General features: G+C 33.2%; 1 protein-coding gene across 1 annotated transcript in view; it reads right to left on the bottom strand.

Annotated features, from left to right (window-relative positions):
- Window positions 1-22509, bottom strand: part of LOC114334288 (dynein axonemal heavy chain 1-like) — a 947682-nt gene that overhangs the window by 508222 nt on the left and 416951 nt on the right. Inside the window, exons 15-16 of the mRNA XM_050660136.1 lie at window positions 16355-16465; window positions 12923-13014 (exon numbers count right to left, since the gene is read on the bottom strand). Of these exons, the coding sequence (XP_050516093.1) occupies window positions 12923-13014; window positions 16355-16465 (203 nt within the window). The remainder of the gene's footprint in view (window positions 1-12922; window positions 13015-16354; window positions 16466-22509) is intronic.

Raw genomic sequence — 22509 nt, 5'->3', positions numbered from 1 at the left:
TATTTTTATAGGTTGTGCAAAGTTATATGAACTGCAAAATATCAAATTTTTATTCCCTACCATTTACAAGATAATAACAAATAAGAAAGTTGTGAAGAACAAGAGTCTGTAATTTGGAGTAAATTCAATAGTTCAAATACTAATTGTTTTTTTGAAAAATGTTCAGGCCTGTCGAGTAGTATTTCAAATCGAAATTTTTTTGCATAAAATAATAACGTATACAGGGTGTCCAAATTTAGAGATATGACGTCATCGTTGATTTTCTTAAATGACAACACTGTCATTTTGATAGGGTGTGTAAAGTATATATAACTGTAAAATATGAAATTTTTATTCCCTACCATTTAAAACATAATAAAAATAACTAAGTTATGAAAAACAAGTAATCAAATAATTGAATTTAATTATTTCAATTAATGAAATGCTCACAATGTTCAAAACGAATTAAGATCGTGTTTAGCATATTGTCAAATAGTCAATGGGCAACATTATGGGCATTTGCTTCACTGAAATAATTAAATTCAATTATTTGTTTACTTGTTTTTTATAACTTTTTAACTAAATGGTAGGGAATAAACATTTGATATTTTGGATATATGTATAGCTTTATATGTATAGAGATATGTATTAAAATAGTGAAGTGACAGTGTTGCCATTTAAGAAAATCAACAATAACGTCATATCTCTAAATTGAGACACCCTGTATACATTGTTATTGTATGTAAAAATATTCGATTTTAAATACAAATCGACAGGTGTGAGCATTTTTCAAAAAAACAATTAGCATTTGAAATATTGCATTTGTTGCAAATTACAGACTCACTCAGTACCTAGATGCAACCCATAATTAAGAAATTTATACTCGTACTCAATCAATACCCAAATTAGTTCATGTAAAACATTCGACACTATTTTGGAAATGAATGCCAAAGATGCGATTCCATCAAATTAGACTATCTCGTCTGCGAGTTGGCCAGACCACAATCAACCATCCATATCTGCTGAGGCATAAATCGAAATTGGATTGCTACGTATGTAATATTGTACTTAGTATTCATATCGTCACATTTTACTAGAGTGTCCTCACACACCAGCACATATGACACATAGAGACAATCTACACACACCGGCATATACAAAGAAACAACCGTAAAATCTGAGTATTTTCTCTCTACTCTATAATATAGTCTGGAGAGGTTATCGGAGAATAGGCCATTTTTGGGAAAAGTTATTTAACAGAAATTTTATTGCTGGAATCGAATCTTATGATTGTATATATTAATAATATAGGTATGCAATGTCCGCAGATAGTGTGCTACTTTTTTTATAAATAAAATGGCGCCCGGAAATCGTGTTCTTTTTTCAATTTTTGCTCTATAACTCCAAATATTTTAACTATACACCAAAAACACTCAAATAAAAATTCACCGTAATTAAATATTGCATAGAGACGCGTTTTTCCCGAGTTACTTCGACAAAAATTTTCCCCGGAAAATGCAGGGATTTCCAACCATATCTTTAATATTCAACTAAAATTTTAGATAAGTAGTTGTTTATCAATAATTAAATAACTTGGTAACATAAAACCTCTTTTCTTATAGATTATAATTCCAGACGTCGATGCAAATTGAATGAACAGATTAGCAACAATTGAATTGTTAATTAAAAAGTTGCGGTCGCTATAATAACCACAATAACTATGACACATAAGAATAACTATAATTTTTGTATAAAAAGACACACACACACACACATGCTCGTATCAACCCCAGCCCCGGGGGACATGTGTGTTCCAATGGAAAAGTGGAACCCACATGTCCGAAGATCAAACCGGTCACATCCCGTAATAGAGTGGTACCTATCTGACCCCCAAGCTATACCTCCACCCCTCCCTATCGAAGGATATACCGACTGGGGAGGCGTTGACTTTAACGTTACTTTGGATGCCCTGTGTAATGGGGCATCCTTTGTATTACTTCATGTGGTTAAGCCACCTAGTTTTAGGGGTAGCTAGAAGAGCTTTTCTCCCTATTAATGACTAAATTAATTTTTTATTTTACTTTGGACTTGTGTCCTAAAAAAATGTGTTCCAGACATCAAGGCACCGATCTAAATCGGTGTCTCGCTGTCCAGACCGTGTGTGCTCGGTCACTCAGCCGGCGAATTGGCAAAATAAATTTTGTTCTCCTCGACGGCTGAGCGCCCGAAAGGTGTGGCCATCAAGCCCACGTCTATCGGTACGTGAGCTTGATGCTCACATTCCGCGGCTATGGTCTATTTGACCTACCTGAAGGGTACTTAGTGCCTGAAGGGCGACATTTGTCTCTCGATATCATGTGGCTATCTCAATTTTTCATTCTTAAGGGTTTCCTCTATATCCAGCTAACTGCTGTCTAGGCCGTCTATGTACCGTTCTTTGGTTTTCGTCGTAATTAGTCAATTCTCTTAATAATCTGCTAGGATGGTTCCTGATATTGTTAAATATTTCATGTGCTCTTTCGTCTATCATTCTCAGTACTTTCTCTTGTTGCGTATGTCCAAATACGTATCTTAATGGGACATATCTAGGTATATTCAGAGCTTCCCTGATCATGTGGTTTTGGATGGTTTGTATTTTATTCTTGTTGGTATTACACGTGTGTCCCCATGCGGCTGAGGCGTATGTTAGTGTTGGCAAAATTATACTATTTTCTATCCTAATCTTTGTCTTAAATCTCAGTTTACTCTTTCGACCTATTAGCGATGAGAGTTGACTCCTAAGGGCTTTAGCTTTGTTGATTGTTTGTTTTACGTGTTCTGTAAAGGTCAGCCTTTTGTCCAACATTACGCCTAAGTATTTGGCTTGATTTGACCATTCAATTTGGGTATCAAATAGGGATAGTACCTCATTTGGCCTGCCTCTTCTTTTTTGGTGCATGACGGCCTGTGTTTTGTCAGGATTGATAGCTATTTTCCACTGCACACACCACTCTTGTAGTTCATCAAGAGCTCTTTGTAGATGTCTTGTTGCAAAATCTGGGTGGGTACTGTTAAAAGCTATCGCTGAATCATTTGCGTACAGACTTAGCAACGATCTGGGTTCAGTTGGGGTGTCTGCCGTATATATGGTATATAGATATGGCGACAACACTGCCCCCTGTGGTACACCAGCCTCCATGTTCGCAACTTCGGACAGGGTTGGCCCTATCCGAACTCTGAACCTCCTGTTGGCTAGGTATGACGAGAGAAGACACGTCATCGCCTCACTATAACCGTATTGGTTCATTTTATACAGCAGGCCGTCGTGCCAGACCCTGTCGAATGCTTTACTGACATCTAGAAAGGCGGCCGCTGTATATTTCTTTTCGTTGAACCCTTTCGTGATATATTCTGTTAACCTCAGCACTTGAAGTTCACACGAGTGCTCGGATCTGAATCCGAACTGTGCTTCAGGTATTGTTCCGATTGCTTCAGATTCTTCTTTTAGCCTAGCTAATATGACCCGCTCTGCGATTTTGCTTAATGCTGGTAATAAGCTTATCGGTCTATAATTCTGTGGAAATGTGCCATTTTTTCCTGGTTTTTCAATCATGATTACGTGACCCTCTTTCCATCTGGCGTGCAATTGATCGCGCAAAAAAAGATCGCGTCAGAAAATATGTTTTCATTTGCATACTTTAACTTTCCTTCACACTTAATCCAGGCTTAGGTCAGATTTAGATGATGCAATAGAACTAAAGGATTGCTGTTAAATAATGACCCAAACAGTTAAATATTTTCTTATTAGTCATTTTAACCTATTGGTAAAAAATATTTCGTCAACCCAATATTGACTTCTAAATGACTTTAGTTTTATTTTCCACTTTAAATAATAGGAAAATAATTGGAAGTAAATAATCCTATTTGAAATTGATCATGTAAAATGTTCGACCAATTTAATGGTCGAATTAAGGTAATTTTAACTGTAAATGTTGTAGGGAAAGTACCTAGAGGTATTATTTCACGACTTGGCAGTGTCGCAAAATTTACCCTTGGTTATTTAAGAGTAAGTTTTAATATAAGCTTAATATATTTTACAGGGTATATACTACATATAGATAGGGTAGGTTAAGGGCTACCATCTTTATTAAAATAAAATTTCCCAAATAAAATAATGATATTGTGGTTAAAAATTATATAACAGGCACAATTTCATTAATACATTGTCACTGGTGAGTACTTATTGAAAATATCATAGTTAAAGAATACATTTATATTAATAACAGATTTGCATACTTTAACTTTCCTTCACACTTTATCCAGGCTTAGGACTGGCAGTTAGTAACTGGCGTGTTTAAAAGTTTTTTTAATTTTAATTTTTTTATTTTTTTCTAATTTTTATTTATTTTTTTTTTATTTTTATTTTTTTGTGTTTTTTTAATTTTTATTTTTTTTTGTTTTTTTTTAAATTTTTTTTTTAATTGTTTTTTAGTTTTTTATACTTGCAGTTGAAAATTTTGGGCAATTCCTCTTAAATATTCTAGATTTGGCCGGTTCCCGTATTGCAAACAAATCGTTTTTATTCGCCGCGCTGTATCTTTATAAATTTTTTTTTGAGGTTGTTGGTTTCCAGCTATGTATTGCTCCACTTTTAATCGATTTAAACTCTCTTCTTTCTTTAGCCCCGTAATAAACTTCCATAGATTTGGGTGTGCTGCATTTAATATCGAGGAGAAGCTGTTGTGCCAACCTTCGACAGCATTATTAGTACGCGGTAGATCTTCCTCTATAAATTCGAAGCAATTCCAAAGATTCCTTGGAAACATTGGCGGTCTTCTTTGTTGTCGTCGATCCAATCTGCCTATCCATACATCCTCAAAGTAGTTTATTAAAGGTGTTAGTAAATTTTCATTTTGAGTGTAAAACTCGCTGTCCAGTAGCTCTCCGAATGTTGTAACAACATCTACTTCAGGTACGAAGGCTAGGGCTGCCAATTGTCGCAGATGTAGAGCAAAATTCGCGTCTTCTGTATAAACTTGTTGCAGTCCTGTACCTTGCATGTTTCTCCACAAACATTGTGTGAAATGAAAGAAACATCCACGGATTCTGACTTCAGGAAACTCTTGTTGTAAAGCATTAATTGCTGCTTTTTCATAATCCACCATTATTGTTGTAGGACGTAAACCTGGTCGTAACGTTTTTAATTCATGGAAGAGTCGAGTGTATGTTGCCTGAGTTTTATTAGGAAGTAGAGCAAAAACAGTTGGAATAACGTTGCTATACTGTACGCCATGTATTGTATACAGCTGACCAAACAATAGAGGAGTACATGTGAATGTTCCATCGGCATACCAGTGTTCACAGCTCGCCATCAAAGTTAAATTTCTTTCAGTGGAAAATATTAAAATTCTCTGTTCGTTTGGACCACTGTCAAATAAAAGAAACGGTTCGCCGTTATTGTTTCTGGTGTATTCTTCCGGAATAATAAGCTCTGTTAAGCTTCTTGGATTTGCCGGAATAGCTTCCACTCTTTGGCGTGTGTTCTGAATAGTTCGCTTTAGGGATGAAATAGAAGGTAGCTGCCCAGTTGCACCCACAGACACTTCTTGTGAAACGGTAGCTATGATTCTTTGTGTTGTTAGTTCAACTTGATGAGCCAGTTCTTTCATTCTGTTACAAGCCTTTTTTGCTTCTAATATTGACGCATCGGCAACGTGGTTGTGACTTGTACTTTTCACTACTTCATCTCCCACTGTGTGAACTCTCCCGGTACATTTATGCTTATTGTACTGAGCGCACTTCCAAATTGTCTTTTGATCAATCGTTTTTTCCTTTCTATGGATATATCCATTATACACCAACATATTGGCACCTTTTTGACTCTTTACGTAAGTTAAGACCATCTTGACAAATCGACAAGCTAATGAATAATGAGATATACGATATTTTTCCCATCTTCTTATACATCCAAAATACATTAAAAAGTAATAAAAGTACGTTTCACGAATATGGAATAATAATTACCACATTAGTGAATAACGCACAATTAGACAAAGAACTTTTGTACAATATTTATTTTAGCATTTCCAATAATGTCTTATCGTAATGACTTCATGGAATTCCTAATAAATACCTACACAATAAGGTGCCCTTATCTAAACTACTTATTCTTCACTAATCTGCATAACGACTTTCTACTAAGAACCAATTATGCTAATTACCGGTCTCTGAAAATACCAAAAATAGGTAAACTGGTACCTGGTATTCGTTTGTATGTAATATATACTGTAAATAGAACTATTATTACTGTACATTTTTAACGATATCCGATTAGGAAGAGCAAACACTTTTAAACACGCCAGTTTTTTGCTGACAGTCCTAAGCCTGTAAAAAGTGTGAAGGAAAGTACCTTTCTGAATTTAGATCCATATATTAAAATTATTCACGTAGAACAAAAAAAATACTTTCTTCATGTTAAAAATTGTTCAATTTTCAAGTATATTCACTTGAATAACCTGAAAATACCATATGAAATAATTTCCCATTCTCCTATATTTCCCATCTTCCTACACATCCAAAATACATTAAAAAGTATTTAGATATACGTTATTTTTCCCATCTTCTTATACATCCAAAATACATTAAAAAGTAATTAGATGGAATTCCAAGACTAATCGGCTCATAATGCATAAAGTTAAAGTATGCAAATAGAATTTCTTTAGAACCTTTTTGAAAACCAATTGAATGGTTTTAATAATGTAAAACATGACGCGATCTTTTTTCGCGCGATCAATTGCACGCGACCTTATTTCGTCGGCGCTGTTTTTTCGCCGGCGACCTTTTGATACGCGCTCAAATGTGCGCGACATTTTTTCGCTCGACCAATTGTTGGCGACCTTTTTTCGCGACACCAGATTTGTTATGTACACTATTGCTTTTCCTGGCAGATTTTTCAGAGCTCTGTTCGTAATCTGGTCCGGTCCTGGAGCTTTTTTGGCATTAGTACGCTTGATCAGTTGTCTGACCTCTTCAGGGGAGCTGTGTGTAATACCTATATTGCCCTTTCTTCTTTTTAGAAGTCTACATCTTCGTTCGACTTCTTCTGTGAAGTCTAGATCTTCATCGGGATGATAGTTTTCCCTACATTCTCTTTCTAGAGTGTTTTTCATTACTTCCGCTTTGTCTTCTTTTGTGTAGACAATTCCATTTTCACCGTGTAAAGAAGGGATTGGTTTTTTATCTTTTCTTAGTATTTTAGATAGCTTCCAGGTCGCGGATTTATTTGGGTTTAGTTGCTGGATATAGTTGTCCCAGTTTTCATTTCGATGATCATCTAATTGTTTTTTGACTTCCTTATTCAGCTCATTAGCAATTCTTTTGTCCTCTGGGTTTCTTGTTCTGTTGGCTCTCCTTCTTTTCCTGTTTTTCTCGTTTATCAGTTCTTTCAGCTCATTGTTGATTTCCCTGAATCTTCCTTTTGTTGTTGGAGTTTTTTCTTCTGTGGTGCTGGCCTCGATAGCGTTTTGTATCGTTTTTTCTAGATGTTTAACGCATTCCTCTAGTTCTTCTTTTGTATTTATTGTTGGTATTGCACCAATAGTTTCACTTAATATTCTTTTGTAGTCTGGCCAATTTGTTCGTTTTTTCTTATAGGTTTGCAAGTTGTTTGTTTCTACTGTTCCCAGGGTCAGTATAATTGGGTTGTGATCTGAGTCACCTTCATTCATTGAATATATTTCGTATTGTTGACCCACATTTTGTAGAATTGCTATGTCTAGGAATGTGGGAAGTCTGTTTCCACCATGGAAGCATGTCGGTTCTATGGGTCCCGCCACCATGGTGTTTGGTCGTTCTTCGAGATAGCCACAAAATATTCTCCCGTTGCGGTTTGTGGTTCTATCGAACCAGTTCGGCGATCTTGCGTTCAGATCTCCTATAATGATAGAGGGCTCTACTGTGTTTAATATGACATTCAAGTCTTCCTTGAAGATTGAATCATTTGTTCTAACATATGCTGAAACAATTTTTAGCACATCTTTTTCTGTCTTGATACTCACTATGGTGGCTTCCATAGTGATGAATCCGTTTGGTGTAGGAATCACTTGGTGTTTGATTCCTTTTTTTACCAGAATCGCCGTGCCTCCTGATGTGGCTGTGTAGTCATTTGTATAGACATCATAACCTGGAAATTTTGTTTTTGTTTTTTCCGTTATCTTAGTTTCTTGTAAGGCTATGATGTCTAGTTCGAGTCTGTTGGAAAACTCGTCCAAGGTGTTAATTTTCTGTTTTAGCCCATTTGGATTCCATGACCCAATACGCAGATCGCCCAACCGATTAGTTATTTCTGTTTACACCTATATTGCCCATTGCATTCACTACATTGGCCATCCTCTCGAACATCAACATGAAGTTTTTCATCTGTTCATTTACAATTGCTATGAGATTTGCCGTTTCGTTGTCCTGTTTAGATTCATCTGTCTTCTTTGTTATTTGTGCGTAGCTTTTGTTGGTACTTCTGTCTCTAGGTGCATGTTCTTCTGTTCTGTTTCTTGTTTGTGCCTGTGCGGTGTGTGTTTTTCTTTTTGGTGCTTTGGAGCATCCTCTGTAATTAGCAGTGTGGGCTTCGCCACAGTTTGCACACTTTGGTTCGGTGTTCCTGCCCTTTGTGCACTCGCTGCTAATGTGTGATCCGCCACGCTTAACGCATTTAGTTCCACAGTGACAGGCTTTGGATCCATGGTGGAATCCTTGGCAGTTATAGCACTGCATAACTTCTGTATTTTTTCTTATTTCTTCTTCGATATATATTTTCATGTAACAGAGTTGTCAAGCTTTTCATTTTTTCTTTATCTTCTTCGTTTATTGTAACTAAGAAGAGAGGTAATTTTTTCTTGTCTTCCTTCTTGGAGATCATATTTGTAACTTTAATCGCCGTGATTCCGTTTTTGTTTAGTTCTTTTTGTGTATTGCTCGTTTCTGTTGTTTCATGTAATCCTCTGATTACCAATCTTTTGCTGCGTTCTGAATCCATTGGATAAGCGATGTATTCAATAGGGCTTTCAGGGTTCTTTGTATTTTGTTCTTCAAGTATCTTGATCATTGCTAGGTACCTTTCTCTGTTATTTGTCTGGATGACGATTGATCTTCCGGATTTAGCGAATTTATTCGCGGATCCGATTCCCCTTTCTGCGGCTTTTTGTAATATCTCTTGGCTTTTTCCTATCGATTTGAGGATAATCGCCGGTGGTTTGGGTGCAGCCTTCGTTGGTTGTTCTTTTTCTGTTGTTGTTACAGTATTTTGTTTTTGTGCAGTATTTTGTTTTTGTGCTGGTAGTTTCGGAAAATCCTTTTTCGATTTTTCTTTTTCATTTTCGTTTTCAGTCTCCATTTCTATTTCAGTGTGTTGATCTTTCTCTTGTTCATATTTCTTTCTTAGCATGCCTCTGGCTACGCATGCTTCTTCATTTATCTTTTGTATTATTAATGTCTGCTTTTCAGCAGCGCTAATATTTTTCGGTTCTTCTTTTGTGACGTTTTTTTTTCTGTCAATTTGCCTTTTTTGTTTTGTTTTTTCTTCTGTTGCTGCTGGGCTGTCCATTCAGCATTGTTGTTTTCCATTTCAATCAAGTTTTCTTTATTTGGACTATTAGCAGAAGTTTTACGTCTTCCCTTTTCATGCATATTTGTTGGTTCTTCTGCCGTTGTTTGCTTCTGCTTTTGTTTTTCAGCTTGCGTCGGTTTTTCGTTTGATTTTGATATTAGCTTTTCTTTTTCCGCATGTTTGTCTATCGTCTCAAGTAGCTTTTGAGTTAGTTTCTGTATTTCTTGATCTTTGGCGGTTATTTTCTCTTCTAGTTTGTCCATTTGGAACTTGTTTTCCTCTTGCATCTGATGGATTTGATTCATTAGGCGCTTATTTTCCGTCTCCATTTTTTTCATCTGTTCAGTCAATGTGTCCAATGATCGAACTAGTTCTTTGTGGTATGTGTCCATTTCTTTGGCTCGTTTAATTTCTCCTTTGTGTGAGCCGCTTCCTAAGGAATTGAGTCTTTTTCTTTTCTCTTTTTTACGTTGCTGATATTTGTACTATTTCCACTGATTTCATCTTCGCTTTCACTTATGTCATCCTCGCTAGCATTATTGTGGGAAATATCTTTGGATATATTACTATTACTAGACATAGAATCAGTAATTACTGTTATTATGCTACCAACAGAATCTGTAGAATTAGCTCCATTAAAAATTCAATGTCTGCAATATCTATTTTCGTTTTATTTGTTTGTGAATTATTTATTATTTTTAATTTGTCTGATGGACCTAATTTTGTTTCTAGTTTATTGTTATGGGTTGAATTTACTTTATTTGTCTTATTTAATTTTGAATTTTCTAAATCATTAGCTAATTCGTCATATGTCAATTCAGGCAAGATTTCAAAAATGTTATTGTCTATAAAATCATCTAAGGTACTTAGCTAGTCGTCATCCGGTGTCTGGAAGGCTCTTTCGTGGGCCAAGAGCCCCTTTCTGTCCTGTTGTTTAGCACTTTACACTGTCAGTCTAGTTTTTTTTTGTCCGTCACTTATAAACACAAATAAAATAGTTAAATTAGTTTATATTTAGTACGTTAGTTCGTTCGTCAGTTTAAAGCCACGATTTTCTTCATCAAATTCACTAATATTTTTTATATAATAACACACTTTTATTATTAAAAAAGTTAATTTTTCTGAGAGCAGAATAAATTCGAAACTATCAGTTTGACGTTTATTTCTGGACATAATGTATAACTATCAAAAGACACTGTACCTATCTAATGTACTGTACAGAATTGAAATTCGACTATTTAAGCGGCCTCAGGATAATTTTAAAATTATAAACAATTTTTTGGCCTATAAACAAATATAATATCTCGGGAAATATTAAATTAAATTAAATAAGAAAAACGGTATTGGAAAATAGGTACAGGACACTTCTTTTAAAGGAAAAAGCGTTTAGTTGTGATGAGTGGTTCCTGAGATACAACCGGTCAAAATTGACCGGCATTTACGCAAATTTATAAACAATAGGATCATAATTTTTGAACCATCAACTTTTTATTTTTGTCCTCTTTCTCTACATCATTTTTTATATCTTTAATATACTCATAACATTTATTGGTATAATAAAAACTATCGATATAGTGAAAATTGCCAAAAATAGCAAAATTCCAATCAAAAATTAGGTTTTGAGAAAATGTAATCTCAAAGTTCAAAATCGGTATACGTTAAAAAATGCATTTTCTCGCCGTCCCATGGAGCAATTTTCTTCATTATTTTTTGTTCCCAAGTAACTCGAGTAGAGCTATCTAACTAACGCATTATTAAATGTCAAAGTTGCTTTTGTTTTGTTATAATAAATTTATTTATTTGTTCTAACAAAAATTCTTAATTTGTTTAAATAAAGATTGTTTAAATAATTATACAGCTTTCAAATGAGAATATTTGTATTTTTAAAGTTAACAGGTACACCTGTAGTAAGTTTATCTACAAAAGTTTACAACTCCAAGAAATATGTCGTTTTCTTTTTTTATAAATAAATTAATATATTGTAACAAAATAAAAGCAAGTTTGACTTTTGGTGATACGTTAGTTAGATGGCTCTACTCGAGTTACTTGGGAACAAAAAAAGAATGAAGAAAATTGCTCCATGAGAAGCCGAGAAAATGCATTTTTTTAACGTATACCGATTTTGAACTTTGAGATTAAATTTTTTTCAACCTAATTTTTGATTCGAATTTTGCTATTTTTGGTAATTTTCACTCGTAATATCGATAGTTTTTATTATAATAATATATGCTGGGAGTATTTTAAAAATATGAAAATTGGTGTGAAGAAAGAGGTCAAGAACAAAAAGGAGATAGTTCAAAAATTATTATCATATTTTTTACATCTTTGCCGTAAATGTCGGTCCACTTTGACCGGTTGTATCTCAGGAACCACTCATCAAAATTAAACATTTTTTTCTTTTAAAAGAAGCATCTTGCCGCTTTTTTTCAGATCCGTTTTCATAATTTAATTTAATTTAATATTTCCTGAGATATTCTCTTTGTTTATAAGCCAACAAATTGTATATAATTTTAAAATATTCCTGACTCTGCTTAAATAGTCAAATTTCAATTCAGTAAAGTATATTAGATAGGTACAATATCAAGTATATTGAAATGGGAAATATTCAAAAGGTACAATATCTTTTTATACAAAAATCATAGTTATTCTTATGTACCATAATTATCGTGGTTTTTATAGCGACCGTAAAATTTTAATTAACGATTAAATTGTTGCTAAACTGTTCATTAAATTTCCATCGGCTTTTGAAATTATAATCTATGCGAAAAGAGCTTTTTTATTACCAAGTTATTTAATTATTGACAAAACAATTTCTTATCTAAAATTTTAGTTGAAAATTAAAGACTTTGTTGGAAAAGCCCGCATTTTTCGGGAAAAATTTTCGTCAAAGTAAATCGGAAAAAACACGTCTCTAAGCAGAATTTAATTAAGGTGAATTTTTATTTGGGTATTTTTTGTGTGACGGTAAAAATCTTTGAAGTTATATTGAGAAAATTGAAAAAAACACGATTTTCGGGCGCCATTTATTTTATAAAAAAATTAGCACACTATCTACGGACTTTGCATACTTATATTAATAATATACACAATCATAAGATTCGATTTCAGCAATAAAATTGCTGGTAAATAACTTTTCCTTGTATTTTGCTAATTAGCCCAGAGTATTAGTACACCATCCAGGAAACTTTTGTTATAAATATTTTTTTCTCAAAGCTGTACTAAAAACGGTTCTTGAGATATAGCCGAGAGCCATTCTTATTGGGACACCCGGTTCATAGTCATAAACTTTGGTCTATGGCCTTTTGGTACATAGTATCAATAAAGTATAATTCTCCCTCTTTAGTCAGTCATAATATCACTTACCTTTGTTTTCCCTGATCCAGTAGGTCCAACTAACATCAGTCCATGACGCACTATAGTAGTTTCGTAGAGCTGAATAACTTTTTTGACAAATTCTAAAACAAAACAAAAAAAAACTATGTTTCATCTTTCAATAAAAAACATATTCGTTTACTTGACCGTGAATTAGTGCACTTAACGTAAACCGAGCACCTGAATCCAACAACTTCAGAAGGTTGTAGCTTCACAATAATAGTTTTTCAGATCTAGTTCCCCTGAAGTTTTTTAATCTACGCACTGAGAACTATCATTGACCAAACTTTTGTTAAATTTGACCAGTTCCACTTTTGGTAAACCTAATGATGCTAATATCAGACTTGACACATTAACGTCCTTCATGTTGTTCTGAAGCTATTTCCTTGTGGCATTTTTATGATTAACTATTTAGATGGGAAATAAGCCACAATTAAATTTAAAAAATAATTTTATTAACGTTTCGATGGCCAAATCGGGTGCCGTTGTCAAAATACAAAATACTACATTAATACACTATTAAACAAAAATGTTGTTGCTAAGTAAAAAAAATTCTTTTAATAATTTATGTAATCTGACACATTTGTATTGGCAATTCAGACGTATATTATACATTTTAAAGTAGAAGACTTTAAAATTACATCGCCAATATTTATGAGTTGCGTTCCTGGGACGACTTTACTAAAAGATAGTTCATTCTTAATTGGAATTGGAAAAGTCCAATCAAATTGAACAGAACATCAGCAAAGAGAATATGAAAGATCTAAAACCTTTAAGAAATGATGACTCCATAACAATCCAATAACGGATTAACGGTAATAATGAATAAAATACAATATGAGGACAAAATTACAGATCTAATTACAAATGGACCTTATACCAAATTATCGAAGGATCCAACGGTGACACTGGAAAACAAAATATATAGAACTTTATTCAAATTTAAACATGATCTAGCATACTATCAAAGAAAATTAATGACACCTCACTACAACAGTAAGACACCACATTTTTATGGAGTGCCGAAAATTCATAAAGCGAACATACCACTTAGACCCATTTGTAGTACCATCAATTCTCCTTGTAGTGAACTATCAAAATTTTTATTAAACATTATAAAACCATTTGCTAATAACGATGACACATTTGTAAAAAATACAAAACATTTTTTAAACAAATTATCAACTATTGAATTTACCCCTCTAGTACATTCTTTACGGTTTTGCTCTAAATTTTAAAGAACCGCTTGAATTGACATGAAATTTGGCATACGTATAGCTTACATGTCAAAGAAAAAAGTGATATTGTGCCGATTTGTGCTTTTGCCCTGGGGGTAACTTTCACCCCCTCTTGGGAGTGAAAAAATTTATGTCCAAAATAAGTCCGGAAATGGGTAAACTGACTAATTTTAAGTAACTTTTGTTCTATAGAGCTTTTCGCCGAGTCAACACTTTTCGAGTTATTTGCGAGTGAATATGTTCATTTTTCAACAAAATAACCACATTTTTCGACGATTTTTCACAAATAACTCAAAAAGTAAGTATTTTATCGAAAAAACGTTCCTAGCAAAAATATAGCGTATAAGAAAGTAAAAAAATGGTGTACGCGTTAGGTCTCTGGATCTCGTAGATCCAGAGTTATAGCCAATGAAAAATAGATTCATATTCACCAAATTTCAAATAGAATATTTCGACGTGAAATATCCAAAAAATTAAGCACTTTTTGAGGAAAACCCCTTATAACTTTTTTAAAGTGTTTAAAAAAAGCTTTATTTCTCTTTTTACAAAATATGGCCTTATAGATCAGAATTGTTGGATACATTCCTGAATATTATAAACGATCAAGAAAACAATAAAATTTGCAATGGAAAAGGAATACAATAACACTTTGCCTTTCCTCGATGTTTTAGTCTCAAAGAAGGATACTGGATATGAGACTCAAGTGTATAGAAAACCAACACACACCAACAGATATCTCAATTATTACAAATCAAATCACAACATCAACGTTAAAAAGGGAATCATTAAATCCTTATATTATGATAGAGCCAAAATTACTTGTTCTAACGAAAATTCATTTTTAGAAGAAAAACAATTGTTAGCATCTCTTTTATTAAAAAATGATTATCCTTTTTCGTTTATAAATAAGGAATTGTCAAGATTGGATCGAATGGAACAGAACAACTTAGAACGGGATCCTACAATATTCACAAGAAATAATACGAGGAAAATATTAATACCGTAATATAAAAGGACTATCCGAGAAACTTAAAACAATAGGAAATAAATTCAACATTTCAACAACATTCAAAACAACAAACACATTGAGATCTATTCTATCTAAAACTAAATCTAACAATGAACAAGAAAAAACACAGAATTGCATTTATAAATTACCTTGTTAATGCGAACAATTTTATTAAGGTTAAACATCAAGACCATTAAGCGTTAGAATAAGTGAACATCAGTCTTGTATTAAAAATAGAGAATTTGATAGATTTCAAATATGTCAACATGCATGGGATAATGAACATAGAGTTCAGTGGAGAGATTCAAGTATAGTCCTGAAAGAATCAGATAGTAAAAAGAGCAAAATCAAAGAAGCGGCTCTAATTATGCTAAATGAAACCAATTGTGTCGCAAATTCCTCGGTAGAATGCAGTAAGGTGTGGCTACCCACACTGAAAGAGGAAGTCAATAGAAAGAAAATACCACGATTAGTAAGACAATAACATATCGAGTTAGTACATATTTTATATTTTGGTATTACTTATTGTATATCTATGTATTATTAATATTATTTATAATTTAAACATATTAAAGTCAGAATTTGGTATTAGTTTTTGAAAGTTAATTAAATATAAGACCAAATACTTACGATGTCGAGATAGTACTACTAGGTTTTTTCCTGGTTTTCCGTCGTGATTTACTATGGAATCTCTAACGCGAGAATTTTACTGTCATCGTTGCATTTGGTTGTCTTTTTAAAGACCGATCACTTGCTATGATTTTTTTGTAATGGGTATTCTTGAGTTGGGATTGATTTCATGTAATCGAATAAACTATTTTAGTAAAGTCGTCCCAGGAACGCAACTCATACCCAAATATTGGCGATATCATTTTAAAGTCTTCTACTTTAAAATGTATAATATACGCCTGAATTGCCAATATAAATGAGTCAGATTAAATGATTTATTAAGAATTTTTTTACTTAGCAACAACATTTTTGTTAGTAGTATTTTGTATTTTGACAACGGCACCCGATTTGGGCGTCGAAGCGTTAATAATATTATTTTTTTCAATTTAATTGTGGCTTATTTCCCATCTACATAATTAATCAATAACGGCCTTCATAACGTATCTCAAACTTAAATACTAACCCCTGCATCTATTAATGAGCTTTATAATAAAAAAATATACAAACCGTTTATGTCTTCTAAACCAAGCTTAATGCACGATGCTCGTATAGCTTTCTCCAAGTTTCCATAATCGACTTCCTCCTCGGTCATTCTAGGAAAGAGATCCGAAACAATACCTAAAATTATTAAAAATATACTAATGTAATAAACAAACATGTTAAAAGTTATGAGAGAAAAATAAATTCATAAAAGGAAAATTTTGAAAAATACCACAAGTAACTTTGTCTTTGTTGCATTTATGCTAAGTCCGTTATTGGAGCATTCTCTAGTGACTCGATCAATAAGGAATTGAAGATCTTCGATATTTTCAGCCATGATCGCGGTGTCGTCTGCATATCTGATGTTGTTAATAGTTTCTCATCCGATTCGAACTCCACATTGTCCTTCCAAGGCTTCATTAAAAATTATTTCTGAGCATACGTTAAACAAAGTTGGGGATAACACACAACCCTGTCTGACACCTCTTTGAATGCAAATTTTGTCTGTTTCTTTGCCGTCTACCAGAATAGAAGCTTCTTGATTCCAATATAGATGTTGTAAAAGTCTCAGATCTTTATCATCTATTCCAATCATTTCTAGATATTTAAACAACCTATTATGTTGAACTCTATCAAACGCCTTCTCAAAATCTATAAAGCAGACGTAAATTGGTTTCTGTACTTCCCATGATCGTTGAAGTAATGTTAACATTGAGAACAAAGCTTCCCTTGTTCCCAATTCTTGTCTGAAACCGAATTGTTTGTTTCCCATTGTCTCTTCACATTTCTGCTTGATCCTATTAAGAATTATCTTAAGAAGTAGCTTGAGAGAGTGGCTCATGAGACTAATTAGTCTAAAGTCTTTACATGATGATGTATTAGGTTTTTTTGGGAGTGGAATAAATGTAGACTCCAACCATATCTGTGGCATCATTCCAGTCTCGTATATATGGTTATAAATGTTTGTTAATTGTGAGACATTGTCGTCATCCAGAAGTTTGAGCCAGTCTGATGGTATTTGGTCAGGGCCTGGAGATTTCCCATTTTTGCTCTGTTTGATGGCTTTCTCTACTTCCGCTTTTAAAATACTAGGACCAGTATTCGTATACTTTGTGGTGTTAAGTGGTGGTCTCGTATCCAGGAAGAGCTCTTTTATATAGTTAGTCCATTCTTCCTTTTTTTCATCCAAGTCGAGAATTATGTTACCTTTGGAGTTTCTCATAAAGTGGGAGTTCTTTTTCTCTGAGTGTAGGTAATTTCTTTAAGCTTTTTATATATATTAAACTCGTCATGTTTTCTTTGTAGTTCCTCCATTTCACGACATCTTTGTTCCATCCAGTCCTCTTTTGCTCGCTTAACCTCGTCGATATATCTCTTATTTGTCGCTTAATCTTATTTGTCGATATATCTCTCTATACCGAATCTCGTCTTTGTTTTTCCAATTTCTTCTTTGTTGAATAAGGTCTAGTATTTTATCGGTCATCCAATCCTTTTTCTTTATTGGGTCTTTTTCTGGTTTCAAAACTTCGTTTGCTATGGTGACCATGGCGGAATTCATGACATCTATATTTTGACCGATATTTTCTTGTTCAGATCTTTCTAACTATTTTTTAATCTCACGATCTTATTTCCGAACTCATCTGCTATTACGGCATTTCTTAGGAGTCGAGTATTAGGTTTCTTCTGCGTTGTGGGGGCTTTTATTCTTTTTAGTTTTAGTTTGAATCCAGCACAGAGCAGATTATGGTTAGTTGCTTCGTCTGCACTTGGGTATGTTTTTGCAGATGTAATACGTAATAATCAAGCACTACCAGAATATAAAAATTCAGAACATTTGACAGAGAGCCATTTCCCATAAGGTTTCTGCGGAGTCCTTTATTAATTAATTACTAATGATTTAACCAGTTAATAGAGAGGTCAACAGTATTACTGTAATTAATTTTAGAGTCAGAATTTGATAATTTAAATAATGAAGTTGTTTCGTTCCTCTACACAGTTTCTTATTTCTTATTAAGTAATTTCATTATTATTTCATTCTAAATTTAGATTAAATACCGTGTATACCGCCCCTAATATACCGCCCCTAATATACTTACGGGATGAGAAGCTTATTAGGCGGACAATCAGGCTCCAATCTTCCTGTACAAAACGAAATCTCTTAAGCTAAATAGCCCGCATATTCAATCCTTATTGTGTTCTTAATCATATCACTTTAATAGTGAAGACTATTATGTAGCGCGTCTTTGGCTACTCGATTTAGATTGGGACGCAACTCAACCTTTGGAAAATACTTCCGAGTAGGAAAAATTTTAAATTAAACTGCCTATATTGTCTACGTTTTTTATACACTCACGGACAAATATATTGCATATTTTGTAATTTGTGAGATAAAACTTTTTGTGCTCCACCCAGTGTGATAGGAATAGGATTTCTTTCAGTGGCGTAGCTACCCCCACGGGGGCCCCATATCAAAGTTTGTCGCAGGGCCCTTTTCCACGACTGATATGGGATAGTGCTAAGAAAATGTTCAACAAATAAATCAAAAACGCTTGTATAGAATAGAATAGAAAAATGCTTTATTCTCACTGAAAATTTTATAATTTTAGGGACAAAGCTTACAAGGAGTCAGAAAAAAACAATAATAAATACAGTTTACTGAAATTACATAAATCGTCAATATTATTACAAAAGTTAAGGCAGGGCGATCCTTTGTCATCATTACTCTTCAACTTATGACTAATATAAAAAATAATGCGAAAAGCGAAAATTAATAGAGAAGGACTCCTATATAAAAAAGCCACCGAGTTTTGGCATTTTCAGATGATGTGGTGCAGGCAAGGGAAAAAAGAGCTACAAAAGATAGTACAGAAAATAGTAAAAGCAGCGAAGAAAATGGACCTGTACATAAATGAAACTAAAACAAAATGTATGGCGTGGACAGATGGTCATTTCAGGAATAGACAAAAGTTTAAAGTAGAACTAAGGAACATCATACGAATTCGAAATGGTAGAAAGGAGCAATACCTAGGAGCAATAATATCACGTAAACCGAACATTAAAGAAGAAATACAAGGTAGATAATGGCAGGCAATGGAAGTGTACATGCGCATAATGGAAAACTGAATAGCAAGTTTTTATCAAGAAATATTTATTTCAAATTTAATGTAAAACATTTTTGTATAGAGGGTTGTTCATGCTAAACGCATAGTTTTAGAAATATTGACGAAAAACGTAAAAAACTACGAATTTGCCGATTTCTCCCCCCTCTCCCCCCAAACCCGACGCTCAAAATGGTGTGAATTTTTTCTGAACATTATGTGGACCATATAGAACAATTTGGTGTTGGAGGAAAACTTTCACTTTGGATGTCTGGGTTTGGGTCTAGTTATATCAAACTAATATAAAAAAAAAACAACCATATAACCAAGAGTAGCATACAGCAGTGAGACATGGACAATGACAAAAAATGAACAAAATTTATTGGAGATCTAGGAAAGGGAAATCCTGAGGAATATATATGGAGGCATAATAAGGAAGGGTTTATGGATAAAAAGATCAAATAACGAGTTCAAGGAATTATACAATCAACATAATATAATAGGAGTGATAAAGGCACAGATACTTAGATGGCGATGTCACTTAGGAAGGATGCCAAACACGAAGACTCCAAAAAGGGTACTAAACTACACTATAGCTTCAAAAAAGAGAAAAGGAAGGCAGGAGAAAAATATATGGAAGCAAGAGGTCGAAAAATATATGGAAAGAATGGGACTATAGAAGACCAGAAAAGAAAAATGAATAAGAGGAAGGAATAGAGGAAAATCGCATATCAAGCCACAAAAGATCTCAGTACATAAAGAAAAGTGAAAATAAAGAAAGACCAAACTTTTCAAGCCATGTGTCTAAGGCCTTTAGTGCTATTGTATATTATATATTATTACAAAATAAAATATAATGAAATAAAACAAAACCATCTATGGCAAAATTTAAATAAATTGCAAATTACGTAATATGTACAACCTTAGGAACTAATAAGTCCTGCCTATTACACCCAAATATAGATAATAATAATAAAACTATTAAACTCTAAATCAAAGTCGAAAAATAGATTTGAATTGTTGAGACTCGTTGTTTGAAAACAGATTCAGTTTTTTCAAGCCAAGGGTAATTGGATATTGAAAATGAGCTTAAACATAGGAGTTCTGTTCTAACGGGGAGCGGCCGGCAAATAGATGTAGGTACATAAATACAATTGATAGATAAAGAACAGATCACGAAAATATACCCAAACAATACACCAAAATTGCAATTTGGCATTATACATTATACAATGTCTCACACACAGCCAACGCAACGGTGAATGAACAATGAAAGGTAGCTTGAAAGCAAAAAGCTCTGTTGATGGAATAGCGGCGAGCGGTAGAGAATAGAAAATAGATAAATATAATTTATAATATATAGATAAAGAATCCAGTACACGAAAATGTCAATATCCAAACAATATGCACTGTTTTAAAGCGTTTTAATAGTGAAATAATTTTAGAATATTTTGTTCATTTTTTTTAAATGGAATTTTGTTTCTACATACTGCACTGGGGCCCCTGAAGGTCGGGGGCCCCGTATAATTGATACGGCTGATATGGCGGTAGCTACGCCTCTGATTTCTTTTTCGAATGTGCTGTCTCAACGTATCATATAAATGGTATAATAGGATTTAAATTTGATATGGGCTACATGGAGGCCAATATAATTTTTATATTGAATCTCATCAACGGAAGTATTCAATATTCTACCGAGATGAAGACCTGGGATTAACACGAATTTGTTATCCGATATGACTGGCAAATAGCAAAACATGATATACTAAAGTGTTTTTCACTTTTACAAGATAAATAATCTACAATTTCATATTGAATCATTTTTTCGTATCTCTGAAGCTAATTTTTCTATTCTGAAGAAAATGGCATTTTTTACCAAACTACAAAAATTCGTTATTCGCAAGACACCGACCTTGAGGAGGTGATTGGGTGAATGACAGCTGATATTTATGTACAGGGTTATTCACTATATTTTTACCTCCCTGTAAACTGCTTTATTTACATAATAAAAAAAATGTAAAATAAAAAATTTATTCGATTTTTAATCATGCTAATGTTTATATTACTGAATAGGGAATTGAATTACGTTTCAATTGAGCTAGCACCCGACCCCTATTCCCATTTAAAAAAATAGTCGATTACGTCACCACGCCTAAATGGATGTCGTCACTAGTACGATATATATCGTCGCCTCAAAGCAACAGTAAGATATGTCAAATATTTTAATTTCGAGAAAAACGCAATTGAAATTTTTATGAATTTTTCATTACCTAATAACTTTTTTATATTTGAATGGATTTACATGGAATTTTGTTTGAGTATATAACTTTGCAGGCCTTACATAAATATTTATATTAATTCATAAAAAAGTAAAAAATAATTGGAAAAAAAATTACTTGTCCTACTGTTGATCTAACAGTTAATCTATTTTTTTAACGATATCCGTAAATATGTGTTATAAAGTGAGGACCTTTGAGTTGGAATAAATTCATTATCTCTAGAATGGGAGCATTTGGAGAGAAATCCTGGGACAGGTCAATTTTTATTTTTAAATTATGACTTTTTACCATATGTATCATATTAATGACGTCATCCATCTGGTCGTGATGACGTAATCGATGATTTTTTTAAATAAGAGTAGGTGTGGTGCGATAGCTCATTTGAAAGGTTATTTAATTCTCTATTCATAATATAAACGTTAACATAATTATTTATACAGGGTGCCCAAAAAAATTTTTGGTTTATTAAATTAATTGAGACAAAAAGAAGAGTGTATGTAATTAATTTACTTTAAAATACATTTGAGTGCTGTCAGAAAACAAAAAGAAATGTTTATTTCATAAATAAACATTGTTTTTCGCTTAAATTCAATGTTAAATCTGCCACCCACCTGTCGCTTAGCAGCTTGAACATAGAATTTAAGCAAAAAGTAATGTTTATTTTTTAGATAAACATTATCACCTGTTTTTCTGACAGCAGTAAAATGTATTTTTAATTAAATAAATTGTACATTCTTCTTTTTGTGTCAAATAATTTAATAAAAAAAATATTTTTTGAACACACTGTATAAATAATTATGTTAAT

Source organism: Diabrotica virgifera, chromosome 9 (assembly GCF_917563875.1).
Source record: "Diabrotica virgifera virgifera chromosome 9, PGI_DIABVI_V3a".
Taxonomy (NCBI): Eukaryota; Metazoa; Arthropoda; class Insecta; order Coleoptera; family Chrysomelidae; genus Diabrotica; species Diabrotica virgifera.
This window is presented reverse-complemented; position numbering and strand designations above follow the sequence as displayed.